Raw genomic sequence first — 24,934 nt, 5'->3', positions numbered from 1 at the left:
TGGAACATGTTCGGGGGTGGTGACGATGGGTTTAGGATGTTTATAAAAATAATTGGGAATTAATTAAGGAGTACAAAATCAGAATGAAAAGTTTAATATTGTCAAAATCGGGATTAAACCAGTTGACCGTTAGTTTTTAACGAAAATGTTGATGGAGGACCAAAATGATCAAATTTCAATATGTGCAGGACCAACAAATCCAGACTTTATTAAATTATGTTTATTTTCCAAATTATTAGTCTAATAAAATTTAATATAGTTAAATTAAAAAATATCATAAAAAAAGTAAACAAATTATTTTTTTTTTGGAGAGGGCCACATTTCGTGGCCCTTGTTTTTATGGGGTTTTACCATTACGAAGAGCCATAAGAGAGCCACATTTGGTGGCCGGGCCAACTTTTAGTGGCCTTCAAGGCCACAATTGTGGACAGTGTTACTACTACTAATTCCTCTGTTTTAAGTTTTAAGTTTTAACACTCACAATTCACAACAACATTCATTATCGATTGTATAAAGTCTTCCTTTTATATTGAAACTAGTATCACGCCCGTGCGATGCACGGGTCATTTTAATTTCTTCATATTTATTTCATTATGCGAAATAAAATTTGTGAATGTGAAATGATAAAAAAAGAATATTCGACATCCTCTTACTTTGGATTATACTTTTTCAATCACGTTAACCCCATATGGCCACAAGAGTGCGTTTAAATGCTAACTTTTCTTTAAAATGTCAATACGATCACATTAAAATTTCAGCACATATTTGTGTTGACATTTTAATAAATTGTCTTGACATTTAAATATTAGACTTAAAATTAAAAAGCATTTTAATTCTGTGAAAATATGAATTAACCGTTGAGTTTATAACTGCAGGAGCAAGTTTACGTTGCAATAATTTAAGATTGCACTGGTGAGACACTTCTTAGTCGATCTTCATTTCATTGCAATATAGAAACCCTATACACTAAAAACCCAAACCTTGAAACCTAAATCCTAAACCATTAACTTTAAAATATACTCATCATGACCAACAAATGAGTCAAATATCAATAAAATTCTCCATCCGCCCTAGTTTAGCGTCCATATTCATTGTTCTCCAACAACGCTTTATAGAATATTTAGAAATTTTGGTGCATAGCGGAGGTGGCTCGGAGAATGAAGAATGAGTATATACATGCCCGTTTATATATGATGAATGAATTTAATTAAAAGACTCTTGTTTCAATTCTCAACTCTTTATTTTCATATTTATTGTTATAATTGAAAACGGCTGAATTGAATAAATGATTTTAAATTAATAGAGAAGTGTAACTGCTCTCATTTTTTATTTCATATTTTTAGACTTTGAACATTTTATAATCATGTACACTAAATTCTTCAATATTCATCACATTCAATTAAAATTGTGAAATCGTCGATTGAAATGTATAAATAATCATATTGAACACTCAATTATTAAATATTCATCACATTCAATTAAAGATGTGAAACCGGCGGTTGAAATGTATAAATCCATAAACAAAATTCAGTTTTAATTTAATGATAGTAATTTTTAAGCTTAACGAATATTTAACTTGATTTATAAAACTAATTAACTACTCCATGTAACGATAATGTGATAATACACTAAATAAAACTTCATATAAAAATTATATAGTCATAACAGTAAATATAATAAAAAATATTGCAAATACATTTACTTAAATTCTAAATACTCTACAAATATAGTAAATCTATTGAATAAAACTAAAATACTATTTTACGAAAATTTCATATCATATTGCGACTTAAATCATATGGAAAAAACAACTCAATTTACTATGATACAAAGAACACATGATTAGGTAGAGAATAACTATAGACCTATCATCAACACATCAACCAAAAAATTAATTTCAGAAACACAAAATGAGTCACTACAAATTAACAAATTTATAGCAAATGAACCGACATTGTACACCTATATAATTTGTACCATAAATTATAAACCTACTAAAACATACCATAATTAAATCAATACATTTATTTAGTGTTAATACAAATACACTAAATAATCAACCATCCATCCTGCCCCAAAATAAACCCTAAAGAAGAATCCATCGCCTCCATCATACTTCACACACCAACATCACTTCATTGACAGAAAATTCACCGACGACGAATAAGAAACAGAAATACAAACTTCACACCACCAACATCACTTTTCTTCTCTTTTGATTTCTACGTATCATCATTGTACACAAATTCAACCAAAAATATTAAAAGGATTCTCTATTACCTGCTACCCTACAGCCTCGATGTCATAGTTTTGCAGAATCGACGGTATTCCTCGTCTATAAATTCTGCATATATGTATATACAACATTTACATAGAAATGGCAAGAATAATGTATCATGGATTAAAAAGTCACAGATTTGATAGCAGAAAAAAATATTGATTTGAAATATATCATGGATACTTCCCCTTTTATAACCTTCAAACATCTTTTAGTAATGGATTTATACTAAATGCAAAATGAAGATGATTAAATAATTTCCTCACACCATATATTATGGTCTACAATCGGCCAACAACCGGCCAACAACCGGCAGACATGATTTTTTCAATCATGGATTTGAATTAGGTGCAAAACGGTTGTAATTTAATTATTTTTCAAGACCAAATATTAAGGTAATTTAATGGAGAACCGTTTCCATAATCATTAAGAAAAGAGACTATTGAGTGCACGACCTCCTCCATTTTTTTTGTTCTGTAGAGCGGTTACATCATTTAAAGATAATAAATTCAAGGAAAAAATGTTATGGAACCCAAACTTATAAATATTAAAATACAGAATCTAAACAAATTAACGGCTATTACTATGAATAAATATTTAAATTCATAACAACATCTATATAATAGTTTTTCTTTAATGTCTAGATTATAGTATTTAAATTATATATTTAAGCTTGAAGATAATTCCATAAATACCCCCAAAACTCCCCCTTTATATATGTATAGATAGATGCGAAAGTAGTATATTAATTTGTCAAAATTAATGAACAAAAAGAGAAATAAACCCAAGGGCTTAAAAAAAGCTTGCATGAAATAATTGGGCTCGTGAAGACTGTGCGCCGAAGCTTTCGATCATCCTCTCTAGTCTTCAAGATTTTCAGCACTCCTACAATCTCTTGTTGCCCTTTTTCTCTCTCCTCCATTCCTGTTTCTACACATCACTACAATCTTACCTCAAGAACCCCAATTTCAAGCAAATTCGACGCAATGGGATGGTACAGAAGATCGACAAGATTCATTTCCGATGCTTTTCGTCGCCACAATTCCAATCCCTTCGCACCCAGAATCCCCCCTCCACGAATCCACTTCTCTCTCTTCCAGATCCGCGCCAAGAATTTTGAGTTTGAGGCACTCACTTGCACAGAACCAACGGAAAAGCCCTTTGCTTGATGGGGCAAAGAGGTTCTACCTTGTGGACCGAAACAAAGTCCACCATTTCAAACCCAGGGGATACAAACGGTGGAGTCAGAATCCGAGAATTCTATTCTCGATGGTGGTTTTGGTAGGTTCTGGTGTTGTAATCACTGTCTATTTTGGGAATTAGGAGACCGTGCCCTACACGAAGAGAACCCATTTCGTGCTTCTCTGGAGTTCTCTTGAGAAACAATTAGGCGAGTCCAATTTCAAGACTATTAAATCAGAATACAAGGGGAAAATCGTGCCCCCTCTTCACCCCGAGAGTATTAGGCTTCAAAAGATAGCTCAGGACATAGTCGAGGCTGTGCAGAAGGGGCTGAGGAAGGAGCAGGTCTGGACTGACATTGCTACTCGTCTGAAAGCCTGGAGCCTCCTCAGAATGCTCGCAAACCGGAGGAGGCAGTGGGAGAATTTGAGGAGAAGTGGATTGCTGAGGATAAGTGGCGTAAGGAGAATGAGATTCTTGATGATGGATGGGTTCAGCAAAGTAGGAAAAAGGGTCAAGAAGTTGGGCCAAAGTCTCAAACATAACATTTGGAGGGATTCGAATGGGAGGTTATCCTTGTTAATGATCCTACTGTGGATGCTTTTTTGTTTGCCTGGTGGGAAGATTGTTGTCTTCACTGGTTTGCTCAATCATTTTCGAGCGGATGCTGAAATCGCAACTATCATTGGCATGAGGTGGGGTGGGGCTTCGAATTTATGCATTCTGTGGCTTGGTTCTTTGTTTACTTGGTTTATTGAAGATGTTTGTTTACCCAAGGGGTTGGACTTTGTGCATTATGTTGCTTGGTTCTTTGTTTACTCGGTTTATTGAATATGGTTGTTTGTGTTGTTTGCTCAACAGGTTGCTCACGTTGTTGCGAGGCATGCTGCGGAGAATATCTCAAAAAACGTGTGGCTCACAATCCTGCAGTTGATTCTTTACCAGTTTTTCATGCCTGATGTTGTCAACACAATGTCGAATCTCTTCCTAAGGCTTCCTTTTTCCAGGAGGTATTGTGTGTTACTTAGTCATTGCAATGATCAATTTGTGTGTGTTGATGCTCATGTTCTTGTTTACTCTATTGATTCATTAGCTATGGAGTCTGTCTGCCAAATTGTGTTTCTATACAACATTGCCCATCTGTGTTGTGTGAGTTTTATATAAGAAGTATGCTCGATTCTGCAATCCGTTAGGCCTATAGCCGGCCTCATGTGTAGTAATAGGCTTCTTTACGTGTGGTGCCACCGTGCTAAATTGTTGTGGAGCTATTGGGTATTGGAATGGAGGAATCAGTTGCGCTGTTGGTTATAGAGCTCTCTTCAGCTCTTCATCAACCTATTTTTCATTGATTCGTTCTCAACTCAGTTTATTGATTAATGAATGTAGAAAATAAAATGGGATCAAACCTCTTGCTCTGATTCTTTAGGTTGTGCTTTTTGCCACCTGCGATAATTACCAACAATCGTAGTAGAAGCTCTGTATAACTAGGACCACCATGTTCACTGGGTCGATTGGACAAATAATAATCACAGTTATAATAGTCACGGCCAAAATCACAATCCCTCACTGTTAGGTTGCTTATGTCAATTGACTTAGCAGCAGAAAACAGAGCAGCTGAGCCTGATTACAGAACCTGTAGATGCTTCAACATAAACCTTGGAAGCTAGTTTAGCAAGCATTAGATAGAAAATAGAGCAGCTGAGCCTGATTACAGAACCTGTAGCTGCTTCAACATAAACCTTGGAAGCTAGTTTAGCAAGCATTAGATCGAAAACAGAGTAGCTAAAGTGGTCGAGAACTCATAGCTGACAAGCTTTCTTTGGTGGCGCCATTTCTTCCTATCTACAGCAAAACTCTTTTCACCTAATGATCTTTCACTATACTACTATTGTACTCTCCCTGCATGAAACGCAGAAGATGGAAACTCACATATCATTAGAACTCTAAAAATTGATTCATTTGTGCATTTGCCATTAATGGAGCTGTTTGCAGACAAGAGATAGATTCATGTAGGAACATTTTGATTCCCTTTTCGACTTGGGTATAATGTCGGCTGCTTGAGATTTAAATTGTGCAGTGAAAAATGCATCATCGATGGTTCAGTAGTGATGTTGTAACATTAGTTTCATTCATTCTGCTAACATCTTTTACCTTTCAATTTCAAGTTTTGAGAACTAACCCAAATATCTGTGTGTTACTGCTAGATTTATATGAAATTGTCCGAGAATGGATCACTTTGCTCGTTGCTAGAAAAATCATGTTTGATTGATAATCTGTTTTCCTTGTACCTGCGCATGATTGCATTTTTCATTCTGCAAATCTTGTCATTGCTTAATTTTCCTTTGAAAATTTTTATGTATCTTGGAATATTTGGTTATGATCTGACAGGATGGAGTTGGAAGCAGATTACATCGGAGTGCTTCTGCAGGGTACGATCCTCGAGTAGCTCCCCAGGTGTACGACAAGTTGGAACAAGTGGGAGGTTCTTCAAAGCTGCAAGATTATCTTGCTACTCATCCTTCCGGGAAGAAGAGAGCTAAACTACTTTCCGAGGCCAAAGTCATGGAGTAAGCCCTTTCAATCTACAGAGAGGTGCAGGCTGGCCGGGGTGTCGAGGGTTTCCTCTAACTTCGATTCTACGTTTAACCATAGTTAGTTTTGAAAAGTTTTTCGAAAAATGTCCTCAGCTTCCATTCACTTCCAAATACCCTGGCTTTGGGATAATTTATCAACTAGCCAGAACTTGAAATTCATTTTAGTAGTATTATGTAGATAAAGCAGCAGCAGCATCTTTGGGACAATATAGGGGATTTTGAATCTTTTTCTTTAATTTATCCCTCCATAAGCTTTTAATTATGAATGAATAAGCTGTAAATTAAGTTGCCTCTCTCTATTTGAAGTACACAGCTTCTTTCAAAGCACCTACTTGTTATTAATTTTCTTTTTAGTTCATCGGTCAATATTTGTCACACATTTTTTGCTATTTTTGGTAATGAACTAAACACTACACTAACTTATTTCCTTCATATTTTATTACTTCATCCGTCCCAAGTTACTTGAGTCGTATTCCTTTTTGAATTGTCCCAAGTACTTAGTCATTTATCTTTTTAACTAAAAACAATACATCTAATCGCACATACTTTATTAATTCTTTACTTTACTTTCTCTCATCTATCTTACTTTATTCTCTTTTAATATTTTATTTTAACTCATTAAACAGAACTTTATAAAATTTCATGCCGAAAAGAAATGTTGGGACAGAGGAGTATAAAAGTAGGATTCATATTTTTTTTCAATTCATTTTTTAACTCATTAAACAGAACTTTCTTTAATTTCTACTCCTTTTCTCGCATCTATGTATTCAATAAGCTGTCTTCTGTCTATATTACTTGGTCGGTTGATCCTGATTATAGATTTACAACTGACCTTGTAAAATGCTCCCATAGTCATATCGAGAGAAGAAGTTCCTCCCATAAGTTGCCCAATGCTCAGAAACAACATCCGACTTTCTAAAGCAATTATTGACAACCAAGCTAAAACACCCCTGTCAAAAAGCAATAGTAGTATTTTTTTATTGTTCTGTTTGTATTAAACTGTTTTAATCAACATCTTTTATGACTTTATTTTATAGGAGTATTTAGCTAATTGAGACATATTTTTAGTTATTAATTAAAATGTTATTATATATTTGTTTTAAAGTTTAGTAATGATATTGCTTTTAATTTTTGTTAATTTATTGCGAATTTGTATTAGTACGTGAAAATTGTGTGGTGATACTAGTTTAATAAATTTGAAAAATTAAATTTTGTTATTTTAATTTCTAGATACTACAAATTTTGAAAGATAAGGAAAATAAGAAATATAGATAGTATATAATATGAGTAATAATTCGGCCCAACACAAGAGGCCCAATTGTTATTAGGGTTAGCTTTATAAATAATGTCATCTGTCAACTTCACGACATCATTCATTCACAGATAAAATTTTTCTTGTATCTTTTTCCTCTGTACCGCTTAAATTTCCTCCATTCTCTCTCTTTTATCCTTTTCCTCTGTACCGCTTAAATTTCCTCCATCTCTCTATTCGTCTTCTGTTTCCTATATCGATTTTCATCGATTATGAAACTCTAGATCGATTTTTCAGCGTTTGAACCAATTCTTTTTTTATGATGATTGGTTTCAGTTTCCTATATCGATTTTTCATCGATTATGAAACTCTAGATCGATTTTTCAGCGTTTGAACCAATTCTTTTTTTATGATGATTGGTTTCAGTTTCTATTTTCATCGATTATGAAACTCTAGATCATCGATTATGAAACTCTAGATCGATTTTTCAGCGTTTGAACCAATTCATTCTTTTTTGATGATGATTGATTTCAATTTCTATTACCGAAAGAACAACCTTTTGATCTAATTGATTTGTATTTTCTTCCATTTTTTAAAAATTAGGTTAAAGATCTGTTTTTTAATCTAAAATTGATCTGGAGAACAAATTTTTAGTTAACGATATTTTGTATAGATCTAAATTGTAATTCATGTTGATTTGATTGATATATATCGATCGATCTAATTGATATCTTTTTTCATTTTTGTTTCTCTCCTTTTTAATGATGTTGATCTAATTTATTTAGATCAATTTTTGATCTAATTGATTTGTATTTTCTTACATTTTTTAAAGATTTGATTTTTTGATCTAATTGATCTGGTACAGAACAAATTTTTTTTTTTCAATTTCTTTAAATTTTGTTACAGATATGAATTTAAATTGTAATGGGTGTTCAGGCAGATGTTTTGTATTTAATTGATCTTTTTTTTTCATTTTTCTCTCTTTTTTAATCATGTCTTTTTCAGAAACTCCCCCATCAGCTCAGAGGCGATCACGGCTCGGTCGTAGATCGCGACAGCGCCGTTGAGGCAGCGGGGGAACATTATGCGGTTGAGATTGGTGCGGCAGCGGTGGAGGTTTTGAGTTATCGAAGCTGCAATTCGTAGATCTGACCCGTAGATCTGTGCGGTTCGGCGGCGGTGGAGGTTTTGTTTCATCGAAGCATGAAACTCGCCCGTTGAGCCCGTAGATCTCGTAGTTAAGATCTGGAAACCGTAGGTAATTTTATTGATTAGATTATAGTTCCCATTTTATTTTGGTTTTAAGTTTGTCACATTTATTTAGGGTTTTATTTAATTTTCAAATTTCTTTTAGTATTTTTGCAAAATAAACCAAGTCCAATTCAGGAACTCTTTTAATACTCTTTTAATTGTATATGAGATTTTGCAAGCCCATTGCTTCTTTTAATTAAATTTTGCAAGCCCAGCCAGCCCAGTCTTTGTTTTTTGTCTATAAATATGTTGATATGTGACTGAGGGATTTTGATTGATTGCAGTTTTTTATCTTCAGAATGAAGTTTTTCGCAGCCTTTTCAATCTGAAAGGTTTTTTTTATTTTCATTCCCATTCTGTATATATGATATGTTTAGATAGATTTTTTTGCTTATGCTATAGATTTTTGTGCCTCTGCTGCATGATCTGATCGCAATAGATGTATATGTTAGAGATCTCAATTTGTGTTTTAGATAGATTTTTGTTATGTTTTTTCAGCTTATGTTACTTAGATATATAGTTGTATGTTTCAATATATGTTTAGAGATCTCAATTTATGTTAGATAGATTTTTGTATGTTTTTTCTGTATCTGCTTAATTTACTTAGATATATGATTCCCATTTTTTGCCCATATATCTCTCAGAGACCATTTTGTGCCCATCTATCTCTCAGAGAGAAATCTGATGATGTGTTATCTGGACCTGATCTTGCTAAATCTGATAATGTGTTCTCTCTGTTCTGATCTTGCTTAGATATATAGAAGTGTTCTCTCTGATCCGATCTTACTTTCTCTGATCTTATCTTGCTTTCTCAGATGTGTTCTCTCGGATCTGATCTGATCTGGTCTCTGATGTGTTCTGATCTTTGTGTTCTCTCTGATCTGATCTTGCTTAGATATATAGTTCCCATTTTGTGCCCATATATCTCTCAGAGACCATTTTGTGCCCATCTATCTCTCAGAGAGAAATCTGATGATGTGTTATCTCTGACCTGATCTTGCTAAATCTGATAATGTGTTCTCTCTGTTCTGATCTTGCTTAGATATATAGAAGTGTTCTCTCTGATCTGATCTTGCTTTCTCTGATCTGATCTTGCTTTCTCAGATGTGTTCTCTCGGATCTGATCTGATCTGGTCTCTGATGTGCTCTGATCTTTGTGTTCTCTCTGATCTGATCTTGCTTAGATATAGTTCCCATTTTGTGCCCATATATCTCTCAGATATGTTCTCTTTGATCTGATCGCTGTCTGTGTGATGTGTTCTCTATGATCTGATCTTGTCTCGGATGTCTTCTCTCTGATCTGATCTTGTAGGTTTAGGGAATGCAGGATTGGCGGCTGGCTTTGGAAGTGGCTTGAGGCCTGGCACGTTTGCCAAACACAAGAACTCCAATGCAAAGCCGGAGAGAAGCAGAAATCCTTGTCGAGAAGAGGGTGCCGTTGCGTTTGCAACTGCCCCGAATGCAGAGAGATTACTCAATCTGTCAATGCCATGAGTGAACACTGGAAGACTGTTCACGGCTATAATGGCGACCAGCTTTTGCTATGTTTGCGGTAATGCCAATGTCAATGGCCTTGCATGCCGGTCCTATGAGATCTGCCAGGCACCATATGTCAAAACCGCTGCTCAGCGCAAGGCTTTGTTTGCGGATAATGCACGCAAGATGAAACAAAAGTGGTGGAAGAAAGACTGAAGAGGATGGAGAGTGAAGAAGCCTTTTTGAGTTACTGTTCTAATATTGTGAACACTAATCCTGTTTAGTTTCTATCAATGACTTTTGTATCACTTCAATGTGACAGTTACTATGCCAATCTTATGAATATTTTTGAGTTACTGTTCTGTTTTCTGACTTAGTTACCATTCTAATCTTATGAATTTTTTTGAGTTACTTTCAGTTATTCTTATCCTTTATATTTTTATTGAAAGAAATGTAAGAGTTTTTTTTATTAAATGTTGGTGGAGCTTTTAATAATTTTTCAATTTAGAAATCGATAGTCAATCAGTATCAGCCACACCAATATAATCTAAAATATTCCTTGGGATTTCACATGATTTTTTTTCACAAATCTTTGCTAAGTGCGATGAACTTCTTTCAATAAATCCAATCTAAAAAGATTATTTATTTTTCACTTACTTATGTTAAATGTTTGATATAAATATCTCAACCAGTGAGTGTCGAATTAGTGGACGCTTTCCTGCACGATATTAGTAGTTGTGTATATTATGCAGGTAATATTCAACTTTAATAAATGGACCATTTCCTAAGAACTATCTTTAAAAACATGCTACGTGAACGCGCCTACAAATAATAAATTTAAATAATTAATCGTTTTTAGACATAATTGAGAAGCTGTAAATTTAAATAAATAAAACCTAATATACGTAAATTTTGTCATTTTTATTTTTTAGGATTTTAATTGTGTTTTTTTTCTTTTCATGTAATAGTTTAAGTTGTAATGTTGTTTTAATTTTAATGAATTGTGTTTTTAAATTGAATTGGGTTGGAAATAAAAATAAAAAATGAATAGTAATTTAAGGGACGGAATAAGGGACGAAGCGTTGCAAGTTTCATTCCTTAGTTAAGGGATGGAGATAAAAAGGACAATGAGACCCTCAAATAGTAGTTAAGGGACGATATAGAGACAACATAGACTATGAATTTAGAGGGAATGAAGAGGATGTAGCCTTTGCATTAAATGCATTCCCATTCCACATGGCAGTAGGCATTGGCATTTGGTGGGAGAATCCTCATGAGTGCAGCCTTGATTTTTGCTTTATTCTCGGTACTTAGAGGGAATGAAGAGGATGTAGCCTTTGCATTAAATACATTCTCATTCCACATGGCAGTAAGCATGGCATTTTGGTGGGAGAATCATCATGGAACTCCCTCACAATTGAAGAGGTAATGCATGCCTTTGCATTTTTAATGCATGCATACTCCCCATGGAAGCATGCAAGTTGGACTATACGGCGATGCAATTTTCAAAAAAAGGCATATCCATCTTCGCTGGGGTGTCCGCCTAATAGCCCCGCCCCATTTTTTGTCCATATCCCCAATTTTGTTGTCCATAGCCCCAAAATTTTGTGCCCGTCACTATGTGGACACCTCCAATAGCCTCCAAATTTTATAATCAACTTTCATTTTATAATGTTTCAAGTAATTATGAATAAATTTATCGGGCTATACGTAACTAGAAGAAGACGACTATACGAATTAAAATTAAATTAAAATTAAAATTACACACTAAATTTAATCTAGTACAAATCACTAAGATGTTTACACTGCGCTACCACCTCCCCTATATGCCCACACTTCTTCAATCAAATCGGCCTGCAGTGTGTTATGTGATGTGGTCCTACGCATATCAGCGAAGCGTTGGATCAAATATTCATTGCTCCGTGGTACGCCCATCTGGATCGGCGCGGAGGCAACACCGTGACTTGTACTTGCGCCCTCTTCCGGCGCCCATCGCTCTGCCGCAAATCCTTCATCTTCTATTATCATATTATGCAATATGATACATGCTAACATAATATTCACGACATCATCTTCGTGCCAAACTCGTGCCGGACACCATATAATAGCCCACCGCGATTGGAGGACACCAAAAGCCCGCTCAACATCCTTCCTAGCACTCTCTTGTTTGCGCGCAAAATATTGTTTCTTCGGTCCAATGGTTGGCGGACAGTCTTCACGAATACGGGCCACCGCAGATATATCCCATCGGCCAAATAGTAGCCCCTACTGTACTGCGTACCGTTGGCTACGAAGCTGATTTCTGGACCCTCCCCCCGGCACTCCTCGTTGAAGAGCGGCGACGACTGAAGAACATTGATGTCGTTGTTCGAACCTGCCAGACCGAAATACACATGCCAGATCCGCAGACGGTAGTCCGCAACGGCTTCCAGAATCATCGTTGGATCTTTGCTTTTGAATCCAGTTGTGAACTGGCCTTTCCATGCCACGGGGCAGTTCCTCCACTCCCAATGCATGCAATCGATACTTCCTAACATTCCTGGGAACCCGTGCATCGAACCGTGCATATCCAGTAAGCGCTGACAACTCATCCGGGTTGGGCTTCCGTAGAAACTCCCCACCGAAAATTTCTCGGATCCCCTTACAGAACTGCCTAAGCACCGTGAGGCTAGTCGTCTCACCCATCTATAGGTATTCATCAAACATGTCCGCTGGTCCGGCGTAGGCAAGCTGCTGGATTGCAGCGGTGCACTTCTGTTGCGTAGACAACCCGATCGGACCAGCTGCATCACGCCGGAGGGTGAAGCACCGGGGTAACGCTCCGCCAAATTCGTCGCTATATAGTTGAACAACTGTTGCGACATCCTGAATCTCCGGCGGAATATCTCGGGTGGATAACAGGGGTTATCCATAAAGTAATCATCCATTAGACGCTGGTGCGCACCGACGTGGTCTCGTGGAATTGTCCGCCGATGAGTAATGGCACGAGGGATCGCATCCTCCGCCAAGCGGGCCGCTTCCTCCCGGGCGGCCTGGTGTTGCACCTGTTGAATCAGAGCATTCCAGCTGTCTCTTCACAAATTGTTCATTTCCGACCACAAATTGTAGTGAGAGAAATTTTTAATGATGTAGAGTTGGAATGGTGTGAAAATAATGAATTGAGTGGGGCGTATTTATAGGTGAATTGAAATGCAAAAAAAAAATGAAATCGTCAATAGCCACGGCGGACGGTGCCGCCACTATAGGCGCTGCGCTATCGCCGCGTCCGCCCCGGAGTCGGCTGAAGCCCGTCCGCCCCCTACCGATTTCGGTGCCCGCCCCGCGGGTGGACACCAACTCCACTATAGCCCGCCTGCCCACCGCCCCCTACACGCGGCTATAGCCGCGTCCGGCCCATAGTGGATACCCTGAAAAGGCGACGTCTTCTCCATGAAGCAATGATGCCTCGCCATCTTACCCTGAATTCCCGTAAATCAAATCCTTCCTCAAACGATGAGCTGCTTTGTCAGCCAGAGAGCCATTTTAAAAACGCTATACTTTGATATTTCCGTCGCCATTGTTAAAAACACACATTCTGTACTGACTCGCCACTCACGTTGGCATGTTTATGAAAGACGCTAATCAAGTTGGCGTTTTCCTAAGTTAAAACGCCCATGGCATTGGGAGTGGCGGATCCAGGATTTTTATTTTGGGGGTACGACTTTTATATTGATTTAGATTATTAAAATTCGATCGATCATTTTTCTTTCGTTATATTAGTTGTGACTCGTGAATATCTTATATCAATATTAATTGTGAATGAATTATATATGTATACATAAAAATATAATGACTACAAAATAGATAGAAATATATAGCTATGAAATAGAGAGAAGAAAAAACAAAATGGAGCAATAATTATAAATAGCAAAACATAAAAATAATATTAATTGTGAATGAATTATATATACATACATAAAAATATAATGACTACAAAATAGATAGAAACATATAGCTATAAAATAGAGAGAAGAAAAAACAAAATGGAGCAATAATTATAAATAGCAAAGCATAAAAACAAAAGGAACAAAAACATAAAAACAATATTAATTGTGAATGAATTATATATGCATACATAAAAATATAATGACTACAAAATAGAAAGAAACATATAACTATAAAATAGAGAGAAGAAAAAATAAAATGGAGCAATAATTATAAATAGCAAAGCATAAAAACAAAAGGAATAAAAAATGGAAAGCAGATGCCACCGCTGGGATTCAAACTCGGATTCTTTGATTGAATTAAGGAATATTCTACCACTGGGCTAAATTATGTAATCAGTCAATGTATAAGAAATAATATTAAAGAAGTCAAGATTTGGGGGTACAGTGGTACCCCTTGCTCTATCTACACTAGCATTTTCAATTTGAAAAACGCCAATGAAGTTGGCGTTTTTTCCCGTAACACGCCAACTTGGTTGGCGTGTTTTAACTTAGTTGTATTTGGAGAAAATACAGCTAAAATACGAAGAAATTATAAAACGTCCACTATATTGGCGTCTTCACTTATAGACAAGCCAATACGGTTGGCGTTTTCCCCATATATGAAAGAGATAACAAAATGAATACATTTACGTTATTTTTAACGTAAAGTACCATATAAGCCCGATTTTCTCCATAAAATTATACCTTCAATGCTTCTGTGCAAAATTAATAATTCCTTCCTCCTTTCTTCCACCGTTTTCTTATTGCCCGATCCTTACTTCTTTATCACACTAAACACAGATCAATAAAATAGATCAACTCCATCCAATTCTTGAAGTGGGCATCGAATATTCAGAGAAAGGGGAATTGTTGAGATATCGAATTCAAACTTAAGGTTCATAGATTTGAAATTTTAAGAGTATGGGAATTTGGGGAAAATTCTGATGGCAGCGATGAAATTCCGAATTTTAGGTGAATTGGATTGTGGAGGCATTCGTTGCAACAAAGAGGTATTTAATGATGATGTTTTTTTCAGAAAAGAAAAGTTGTGAGTAATTGAGCAGAAAAATAGGATTTGAGCAAAGAAGCAGAAGATTGATTTGGTAAATATGTGGAGCTTCAATTTGAAAACGAGACAGGAACTGAAACGAGAATTGCCCAAAAACATCCTTCTGTAGAGAGGTTTAGGTTTCATCAACGAAAAGTTAATGGCAGGTGTGGATAAAAATAAAACATTAAGAACTTGTAAGCAGATGCTGATAACAACATATGGAAAACTTTACGAGACGAAGAAACAAGTAGACAATAAGTTCACATGATATATATCAGCAGTGACAAATATTTCATAACTAACTGTCAAATGACAGGCTTGAGGTGAGAAGGCACACCTCTTCTTCATATATTCTTCGCAGACTTCCCGCGCATACTTGAATTTCCCATTCGAAGATCTCTCTCCCAGGAGCATGCTTGGTATTTACCGTCTCTACGCAATGAAGAAGTACAGTTACTGAATCTTGAAGAAGAGCTATGCACTGACGAGTCTCGCTATACGCACAAGAAGAAAAGGAAGAAAAGTTAGTATAGATGGAACATCGATGCAGGAAAAAGAAAGATTATAGGAATTTTTTTCTGCTGCTCAAATTGAAATGGCCAAGACTACAAGGAAAGATACCTTTTACGATGCTTTAGAGCAGTACATAGCATACGGCAACAAGAATCATATAGCTCCATTGAAGCCTTCCGATCCAGAGCAGATGAGAAGAGATTCAGATATCAGAAGTTGTAGAAAGTATTGAAAGAGTGTCCCAGGTATACGCAGGGACTGTGCCATGTGGCAGGCTTCTATTTCGAAGAAAGTGGGTTTTCCAGATATTTTGTTAGTAATTCGATACACATGAGAGTAACCGCTCCAGAATCATAGGTACGTCAGAATCGTCGACATATCCATAGAAGATTCTGGGACCCTGCAAATGAAGGATGATGTTGAAAAGACCAGCAACTAGGTTCTGGATGTGTTTTTTTTTTTATCAAATTCAAACGCCTAGGCCCTGCAAATCACAAATGAAACTGAGAATACTGTATCCAATAGAATGGAACTAGAATGAGGAACGACTAACTAAATCTATGTTAACCATAGAATATGAACATTTAACAGTAGAGAAAAGGTCCCATTTATTGCTTTGTATCATTATCAGAAATGACCGTGTGCCATCTAGCTTCTAGTGAAGAAGCCCCTTTACCAATATGAGCTCATTATCATCCTTGCCTCCCCAAAACAAAGGATTTTAACCAATATAAATCAATGGTAAATTAGTTGAATATGTAAAATGGATGCAATAAAGCAAAGAAACAAAATAGTAGTAGTAGTAGTAGTAGTAGTAGTAGTAGTAGTAGTAGTAGTAGTAAATTTTAGTACATAGAAGTATAGAAAATGAAGATTTACCTGTTACATATTCAAGAATTGAATCCAAGCAAACAATACCAGCGGAAACTACAGAGGCGACCTCCCCTCCATCTAAATTTCCACAAACTATTTCATAATTTGTCATTGAGCCTCCCCATACCCCAACTAAAGCTCTCTCAACAGCCTGAATGATAGATAGCAAGTGAAATTTGAATGATAGATAGCAAGTGAAATTCAGATGATTTCCTAACATACGTACTAAATGATTTCGTCAACCTTCCCTTCAATTCAACTAAATGACTTCTTGCCCAAGAAAATTGGGAATTCACTTGACCAGCCAACTTAGTCAGTGATCCTCTGTCTTGGGAAGATAACTTTGCTTGTTTTCCTTGTAAACAGATGCACTTTCCAATGGCCCTCTAGTGCAAGACTATAAGCTTGATGTAAAGATCTTTGGACAAGGAAGGATCAATATGCGGAAAGTAATTTCCAAGCTCTTCAAGGAATCTCACAACACCATCTAACAAAAACAAAGCGAATTGATTTGGCAATTCACTTCTGGAAAATTCCACCAGCATAAACTCAGAAATGTCTTGCACAATTGGAAACAAGCTCCAAGATAAGGAAGTCAATTCAATCTGCATGTTCAGTTTTAAAATAGCTGAACATGCAATAAACAGCTGTCCAAGAAAAAAGCTGCCTCGAGATTCTCACCTTTTAAAACTTTCATCAGCAATGATTTCTTAAGATGAAGTTTCTTATGTGGAACCTCAGAAAAGCTTCCAGGTCTGGAAGTGATAAACGGGATTTTCCCTTAGGCTCACATTTTGTAGGATTACTGATTACATCAGAGGGCACCATTGCCTCAGTAGGGCATCCCTCATTTGTCCCATCTCTGGAAACACTGTACTGACTACATGAGGCTCTTGGTCTCAATTCATCACTGTTTGCAGTCATGCAGGGGTTCAGATTATCCTCAATAAACACCGCCTTCACAAAACTTATTGCAAATTCAATGCATGCTTCTACACACAACTTAATTCTTGACATCACTTCGACATCATAACTTGAAGACTTCGTTCTGGAATTACTAACACCTGCTTTTTGGCTACCTAAAGCAGAAGCTATGCCCCATAATAGTCCTTGGAAAGAAGCAATTGTGGATGATAACTTATTCAAACTCTGAGGTCCAGTCATGCACTCTCTTTTCTTATCACCAGATGCCTCCCTGACAGTGACCAAAGACTTTTGCAGGTCGTCTTCTAATGCCTTTGTTAATTCTGAGATACTTTGAGATGTAACCAGAGTCTCTTTCGGATATGATAGAAGGCCAGATTGTTCACTGATCCGATCTGCATTTTCTCTTTTTGTGTGGGCATTCCTAACAGATCGGCAGAGCTAATTGAATGTTGATACAGGTTTTCAGTAACCATCAGCAACACACGAGATGTGTAATCCAAAAATGAGAAAAGTGCAGCTCTAGCTTCGAAAGCGACATCTTCGGGGAATGCATGTTGAAACTCAATTGCCACTGACAATGATTTTAGAAGCCATGGCAAAGGAAATAAGCAAAGTGATTGACTCCCATTCACATTATCTTTGCTAGAAGCTACAGCTAAAATCTGAAGAGCCTTTCTACAGGTCACAAGCAATCGAAATATCTGATAAGAATTGAGGGACCATGTTTGGCTGTGCTTTCCTAACAAGCTCCCAACCAGAATCCTGAAAAATAAATCATCAAACATAAGAGAAAATGTGAAGCAAGCTCATCTCAAAATTAAAGCTGAGATGTATGTGTTCATTCTATGTGTGAATATACAATTTCCAAGGTGCAAGTCAGAAGGGATTCAGTGTAGAAACGCAATTTCAGTGTTCTTTATTTAGCCAGTTGAATATGCCACCTCTTAAATGTAACTCATGTTTAATTACACATTAAATAAGTTTTAAGAAGGGAAACAAGATATGCTATTGCATAATTTACCTTTCAAAATTGAGAATGTACGTTATGTACTATGACATAGATTTCAAACTTAAGTATTCTTCTGGCATCCGCATCAGAAGATTGAGCAGACATTGACACCTAGCAAATTCAACATCAAGTTGCCCACTGCTAGATTCATCTGGTACCATATTATGTCTTGTCTGAGGTGAAGTACCGCTTTGCACATCAAATGTATTTCCAACTGCCGCTACTGCCTCGAGCCAATCAGGCAACTCACTCAAATCAACTACAGAAGTATTAAATAAAGATAGAACTGACTTCTGCAGAATTCTGCAGAACATTGACGCCATATATCTGCGGACAAACTGAGAAAAAAGTCAGAGAGGAGCAGGCAAGTAAAGATGCCAACGTCTAAGATTGAAGAAGAAAATTCGAAAAGGCGAGTAGGTAACAAGTATATACTGTCAAATGAGGATGCAATGGTAAAAATAATTAGTTAAGTAGATATCTATCATAAGTAAATGAAATGGCCTAGAAGACTTGAATTTCTACATATTGACTTCTTAAAGATCATGCACTAATTTCTCATGACTTCAGACCAGGTAGTTAATCCCATTTCATTCTCATAATAAGTGGCTTAACATAGGTTCTCTGAAAAACATAGGGTACTTAGCTTAGCTCTTAAGTGTTTCTTCTTATCCATCATTTCATTGGGACTAGTTCTTACATAATTAAACACTATGCACACCTCTTCTCATTTTTTAGTATTGATGTGGGACCTTGATAGGTTAACCTTGGTGACCATGATTGCAATTCACGTATATTCTGTAATCATTCATCAAATCGTAAGTTTTTCACAACTCATGCTTATGGATCATTTAAACAGATTGTTTTCTTATGAAGTAGCATGTACTGTCCCCTTAACATTTCGATTAAGACTGTTAGCACTGGATGAAAAGAAATAACATGGATAGCAGAGAAGAATGTCTGCTACGTGCAGTATTTAATTGCATCTTACTCTCTGCTCATAAGATATGATGTTGCTTAGAAACTCCAATGCTATCTGCAGTACAGTTCTTGTCTTCAGGTGCCCAGTTGTACTTATATCGTGCTCTTGCAAGCCGACTAAACAGGAAAGGGAACTCTTGATTATATGTGTAAGAAAATTCCTTGAGTGCTTCTTGCTAGAATAAGAGCACCATATATCAACATTTTTACAAAATAACCTCCACAGAGCAGATGTCAATGACTTCTCATCCAAGAAGCCTGCGGCAATGTCTGATGAATTATTATCATGCAGACGATGAATCTGGGAACCATCTGCAACACCACCACGAAAGGATGAGGACTCCTTGTCCTTGGCAACAGACAGAAGGCATTCCCAACATAAATTCTGTCAGACTGGCAGCTTCTTCTCTCATTTTTGTGACACTTTGTCCATTTTCGGATTTGCTTACAATTGAAAGACAGATCAGCATCATCATTAAACTTAGTTTGATCCTTCATTTGGTTCCACTGAAGCATATACTCAGAAGACTTTATCAGTCTATTTAAGTCAGTAAGTCTCTGGAGAGCCATTACATTTAAAACATACACCAGTGGTGGGCAAAGTACAGCAGAATCTTGAATGCAAATATCTGAAACCGAATTTATAACATCAAGGAGGGACACTGAAGGTGGCAGGGTCCAGGAAAGAAAGCCTTCACCAGTGGAAGCGGTCATCTCCAACCAATCCCTTCCACAGTGAACAGTTAAAGAATCACCTATTACTCCAGACATCTTCTTTGAAGCATCAGGAGGCATAAGGCTGATGGCTTGCCGAAATAAGCTTCTGCAGGATACTATCAAACGCAATAAGAGCACCAAAAACCAGCATATAGTTACATTGTCAGGTCCAGTACTCTTGCTCAAAATTTCTATGCCACTATCCACCCGAAGGGTAATCAGCCTACCCAAGCTGGGGCGTATGATTTCTATGAAACTCTTCAAAGAAGTGCCAATTGAATAGCTATTACCAGAAGTAACTGCTATTGAGTCTAGAATGATTGCATATACTTCACACAATATCTTCCCCATGAGTTCTTCTCGCAAATGGCCTTGTAGTAAATCAGAGCTATATGAATTTGACTTCACCGTTTCACCTCTACCAGCTGGCTCATCTCCAAATCCCACCCACTCCAGAGATTCCTTAATATCTGTACAGAACTGCCTAAGGCAAGCAGATCCTTGGCCTTCGGGTATGGTTTTAATAGCACTGCTAAGAGAGAGCCTAAATTTTGAAGAGCAGAACAGCATGCTCAATGAATTTGAAAAAAAAAGAATCTTTTCTTTACATTCTTTTCTATTCTGATAAGAAAGCGCTCTTAGTTCAGTTCGGTAGAACGTGGGTCTCCAAAACCCGATGTCGTGGGTTCAAATCCTACAGAGCGTGATTTTTTCTTCATGGATCCAATTAAAATGAAATGAATTCAGTCGCTTGCACAACAATTCAAATTGGACCTCCTGTGGATCATGCTTCACTATCCCTCACAAGTAACAAAGATTGCCTCACTGCTTTACATAGTGCAAAGATAGCAGAATCCACCTACACAAGTTTAATACACAAGTCATAAAACTGATGCGCATTTAACTCATGCAAATCAACATAGTTTGCGATAGTTTTGCTATCAGCTCCATAAAGAAATGGCTACAATCATGCCTCCAAAAGCTAAATTGAAAGAATTGCTTGTTCGAAGAAGGTAAAGGAACGATGCCTGATCGTATTCCATTCAACAAACAGTCTGCAGTCATACTTATTTCATTCACTAAAAGAAAACTACGTTAAAGAAATAAGAAATAAAAGTGCCATAATCTTTGTTAAACTTTTATGACAGGACAATGAATATCCAATGATCATTTATCAAAGACATACTAAACAAATTAAGTTATACAAAAAAATAACAGCACACACTATGTATGGTCTCTAATCTGTCGAAGGTCACTATATACGTCGATAAGCCTGCAGCTCAGGTTCAATATCTCTGAGGACAGCAAAGGCTGACTTGGCATGTCCATTGAACTGTAGCAGCAGGTAGCAGAGGAGAAAATCATCATCCATAAGCTTTCAAGATCATCTCCAATAACCTCATACTCAATATTTAACAAGTGATTTATACTACATATAAGCTCTGTCCTCAATGAAATCAATACTTCCCCATTTGATTTTTCATTATTGCCAAAAGATGATGTTTCAATTTTTGCAGATAATGACATCAACACAGCATGGACAGACCTCAAGAAAATCTGGGAAGCCCCTTCAGAGGTATCCTCAGTTCTTAAGTACAGTTTGTCACAAATGAGGCTTAAAAGTACACTGTTAATGGATCTTAGTGTTTTACAAACATTATATAATGCAGAACCTAGTTCCCCTTCTGTTTGGAGATATTTATTGATATCTGCCAATAGATAAATAGATATTCCATAATCTGTATGTAAAAGTCAAATATTGATCTCCAAAGTTCAGCATTCATGCTCTGACTGTGACTTGAAGGAGTCACTTTTAGAGCCATTGTTTGGCTACGATGAAGGGTACTTGAAACATGAGTGGTCAAGCTGAAATTTGACCCCCTAGGAACTCCACTACCAACTGAAATACCATTTTGCTTCATAACACAACAAACAAACAAGTGAAGCAACTGTCCTAAACCAATTACCGCCAAGTCATTTTTCGTTGCTACTATCTTCTCCACTTCATCAAATAAATGCCTGTGATAACTTTTGTTCACCAGCTTTCCATCTTTTATGAAATTATCAGAAGAATTTCTATATCTAACAGAACTCTGCAAGCTGAGAAATCCTTCAATATGAGTGGGGTGAAACAGTCCTTGAGCCACAACTTCTTCCATCCATTTAGGTATAGTAACTTTCCATTCATCACCACTGTCACAAGGTATAGAATGCAAAACATGTAACAAGTGCAGCAGAGGCCCAAGAAGCTTATCAAGGAAATTTTGGAAACCATTTTTACGTGTCAGGTGAACACATAAAAACTTAGCAAATGGCTCAAACAAATAACAAGCTAACCGCAAGTTGAAACCCCCAAGCTTGCTTCCGTCATGCTGGCCCATTAAAACTTTCAAGGCTGAGTCAATCACTTTATCCATGAGTAAAATCCACAGGTCTAAATTTTTGTTAGCAATTCCACAATGGAATGAGAATACCAACGAGACACAATCAAGCACAATATCATAAATTTGTATTTGTTCTCCTGAAAGTGATTCCTTAACAGCTGAGGATGTTCCATTTGCAAAAGATTATGCATCCCTTGCAATTTGCATGAATCACCCGTAAAAAGTCCCTAGAACATGTCAACGAAACATTAAGTTTTTTCGACTCCTCCAAGCAGAAATGAAAGATTTTCCAGCAATCTAAGATCCATAATTGACCCAGAAGTTTCTAACTGAGGCGCTTCTTCATCATGCCTTATTTTCTTTTCTGAAGAAATGAGACATGATTGGATCCAATTGCTTACAAAAACTATCGTTCTTGATGTATCCAATACCTGCGACCTCCGGCCAATATCATCCATGTCTTCATTATTTCTTGATTTTGCATAATCAAATGCTAAATCAATGTTCCTGCAGTAGACCTCTTTATCATCTAATATGTATTGGATTCCAAAGGATTTCATAAACTAAACAAAGAGCTAAAAAAACAATCGCTGAGTTCTCGTCATTCAAGCATGTTTGCACACACGTACGCAAAACTAGACTCAATAGAACAAAAACAAAGTAACTCGCAACGACAACTTATAAATTTGTATCGATAATGAATTCATAAACTGTAATTACATCTCAAAACTGGGTGTTCAAAACCTTCACACTGCTAAAACAAGTTTTCTCATCTTGCTCGCATCTAATTTCCTCTATGAATGCTACTAAATATTCACACGCCTCAAACTATATTCTCATAATTCCTTGAAATAACAATAACTTATAGGCATCTAAACACAATGAGCTCAATCCATTAAATCAACATGTGCACAATAAAAGGCATAGTAAACTTACTTCCTGATATCAGCGTTTTTGTCTTGTAGCGACAGAATCAGCTGCAAATTCTTCCACGGCAAATGCTCTTCCACACATCTGAGCGATTCATCGAAGCGAGCAGATTTTGAAATTTGTGGGACTTGTTTGACAACACCCGCGCTTCTCAGCTTCCTTTTCTTAGTGTGTGACTTCGCTCCTCCATGACTGAAGCTACTCCTCAGTCCTCCGGGAAGAAGGAACGTCGCTGTCCATTATGAAGTGACAACGCTGGAATCTTGTGCTACTCAATTAAATCTGAAACACACAACACATGCAACTCGTCCTTTTCTCTATCCAATATATGTATTGTAGCTAGTCAATCCAGAGCTCTTCCATTCAATCAGTCAGAAAAAAAAAAACAAAGTCATACACCTCTCCACTGCAGAAATGAAAAGACTTCAGTAACATTTTATAGAGACCTTGACACTGAAAATGTCCAAGTCAACAACACCCAAGTATCTCAGCAGCAAGTAAATTAACAAAACGTACTAAATTTAGCCCCACTCACTGCACAAATAATATATACTCCCTCAGAAAGAGTGTGAAATAAGCATAGATAATCAAACATATACCCTAAATTCCATCCAGCAATTGAACACAAAATGATCCTTAGGGTTTGAGGTCCAGCAACACGCAAAACACCAAAAAATCAGAAAAAGTAGACGGAGCCCGATTTTTCTGGAACACAAGTGAGAAACTGAAAACCTACACCCTCAGTTCATACCCCTAATTTTTCTTTGATACCCCGGCTGTGAAAAGTACTAGTAAATTAAATTGGCAACGTGCTGCAGAGGAAGCCAAGCGGGCAGCCATGATGAATTAGGGGTGGTCAGTTTGGTAGGTAGATAGGTTTTTTGTGTGATACTATTGCAGAAACACAATATTGTTGAGTTTTGCAGAATCACAATGAATAAAATAACATTGTGACATTCAATTGGGATTGGTTTTAATGGTGTTTTAATTGCTATATTTGGTGTTAGCACTGCCTTTACAAACACAATGATTACAACTTCAATAAAAACACACTAATTTTGAAAGACAAAGTATAAAACAGCCACAGCACATTCAAAAGAAATTTGTATGCCAAAATGGAACACAAAATTTTACCTTCAAGTGGGCGTGCAGTGGGCTACCGGACGCCAGGCGGCGCTGTGTCTGAGCGGGATGGCAGTGGGGGAGCGACTGAGCGGCGATGACCAGGCGGCGGGGATGGCGGCGTGAGAGAGAGTGTGTGTCAAATTAGTAATCCTTATTCAGGCAGCGGGGATGGAGACAGAACTGTTACTGCCTTCAAATTAAATTATAATTTTGTAAAAAATAAATTAGTACTTATAGTACTATAATTTTTTATAATTAGATCATACCCAAAATTCAAAATTATGTTAACATCAACTCTCAGCACGTAATTTGCCATTACTGTATTCATTTTATTTATTAGTAGATTTTAGTTTAATTTTTAACTCTCTTTATTAAAAAAATATAATTGTTTTAGCATGATTTTCATTATCATTATTGATTACATAA

At 36.7% G+C, this 24,934-nt stretch overlaps 1 protein-coding gene, 1 long non-coding RNA gene, 1 other non-coding gene and 1 pseudogene across 9 annotated transcripts; 2 read left to right on the top strand and 2 right to left on the bottom strand.

Moving 5' to 3' along the window:
• The first annotated feature begins 3,200 nt into the window (after positions 1–3,200).
• Positions 3,201–6,381, top strand: LOC121750396 (annotated as a pseudogene).
• An 8,837-nt stretch (positions 6,382–15,218) lies between these two features.
• LOC121751436 lies at positions 15,219–15,868 on the bottom strand. The gene is made up of 2 exons (XR_006040074.1): positions 15,671–15,868; positions 15,219–15,543 (listed from the first exon to the last, which is right to left on the bottom strand). It is a non-coding gene; the product is annotated as an uncharacterized LOC121751436 (long non-coding RNA).
• Positions 15,869–15,876: 8 nt separating this feature from the next.
• On the bottom strand, positions 15,877–24,683 carry LOC121751434. 7 transcript variants are annotated; one of them, XM_042146179.1, is made up of 8 exons: positions 24,518–24,683; positions 23,390–23,789; positions 22,885–22,960; positions 21,295–22,680; positions 19,363–20,928; positions 18,384–18,709; positions 16,442–18,124; positions 15,877–16,046 (listed from the first exon to the last, which is right to left on the bottom strand). In XM_042146179.1, exon 5 carries the CDS (start codon positions 20,637–20,639, stop codon positions 19,587–19,589), a length of 1,053 nt encoding a protein of 350 aa, XP_042002113.1. In that variant the 5' UTR covers positions 20,640–20,928; positions 21,295–22,680; positions 22,885–22,960; positions 23,390–23,789; positions 24,518–24,683; the 3' UTR covers positions 15,877–16,046; positions 16,442–18,124; positions 18,384–18,709; positions 19,363–19,586. The 7 variants fall into 7 exon arrangements, with proteins under 7 accessions (XP_042002113.1, XP_042002110.1, XP_042002111.1 ...); XM_042146176.1 differs by having other exon boundaries at positions 21,295–22,960; XM_042146177.1 differs by having other exon boundaries at positions 18,384–18,698; positions 21,295–22,960.
• Positions 20,702–20,775, top strand: TRNAW-CCA. The gene has a single exon. It is a non-coding gene; the product is annotated as a tRNA-Trp (tRNA).
• Positions 24,684–24,934: the final 251 nt, after the last annotated feature.

Source organism: Salvia splendens, chromosome 10 (genome assembly GCF_004379255.2).
Source record: "Salvia splendens isolate huo1 chromosome 10, SspV2, whole genome shotgun sequence".
In the NCBI taxonomy this organism is placed as follows: domain Eukaryota; kingdom Viridiplantae; phylum Streptophyta; class Magnoliopsida; order Lamiales; family Lamiaceae; genus Salvia; species Salvia splendens.
This window is presented reverse-complemented; position numbering and strand designations above follow the sequence as displayed.

Coding starts and splice junctions, on each gene's coding strand:
- LOC121751434 (XM_042146176.1), bottom strand. CDS start 20,639: ATGCTGTTCTGCTCTTCAAAATTTAGGCTCTCTCTTAGCAGTGCTATT.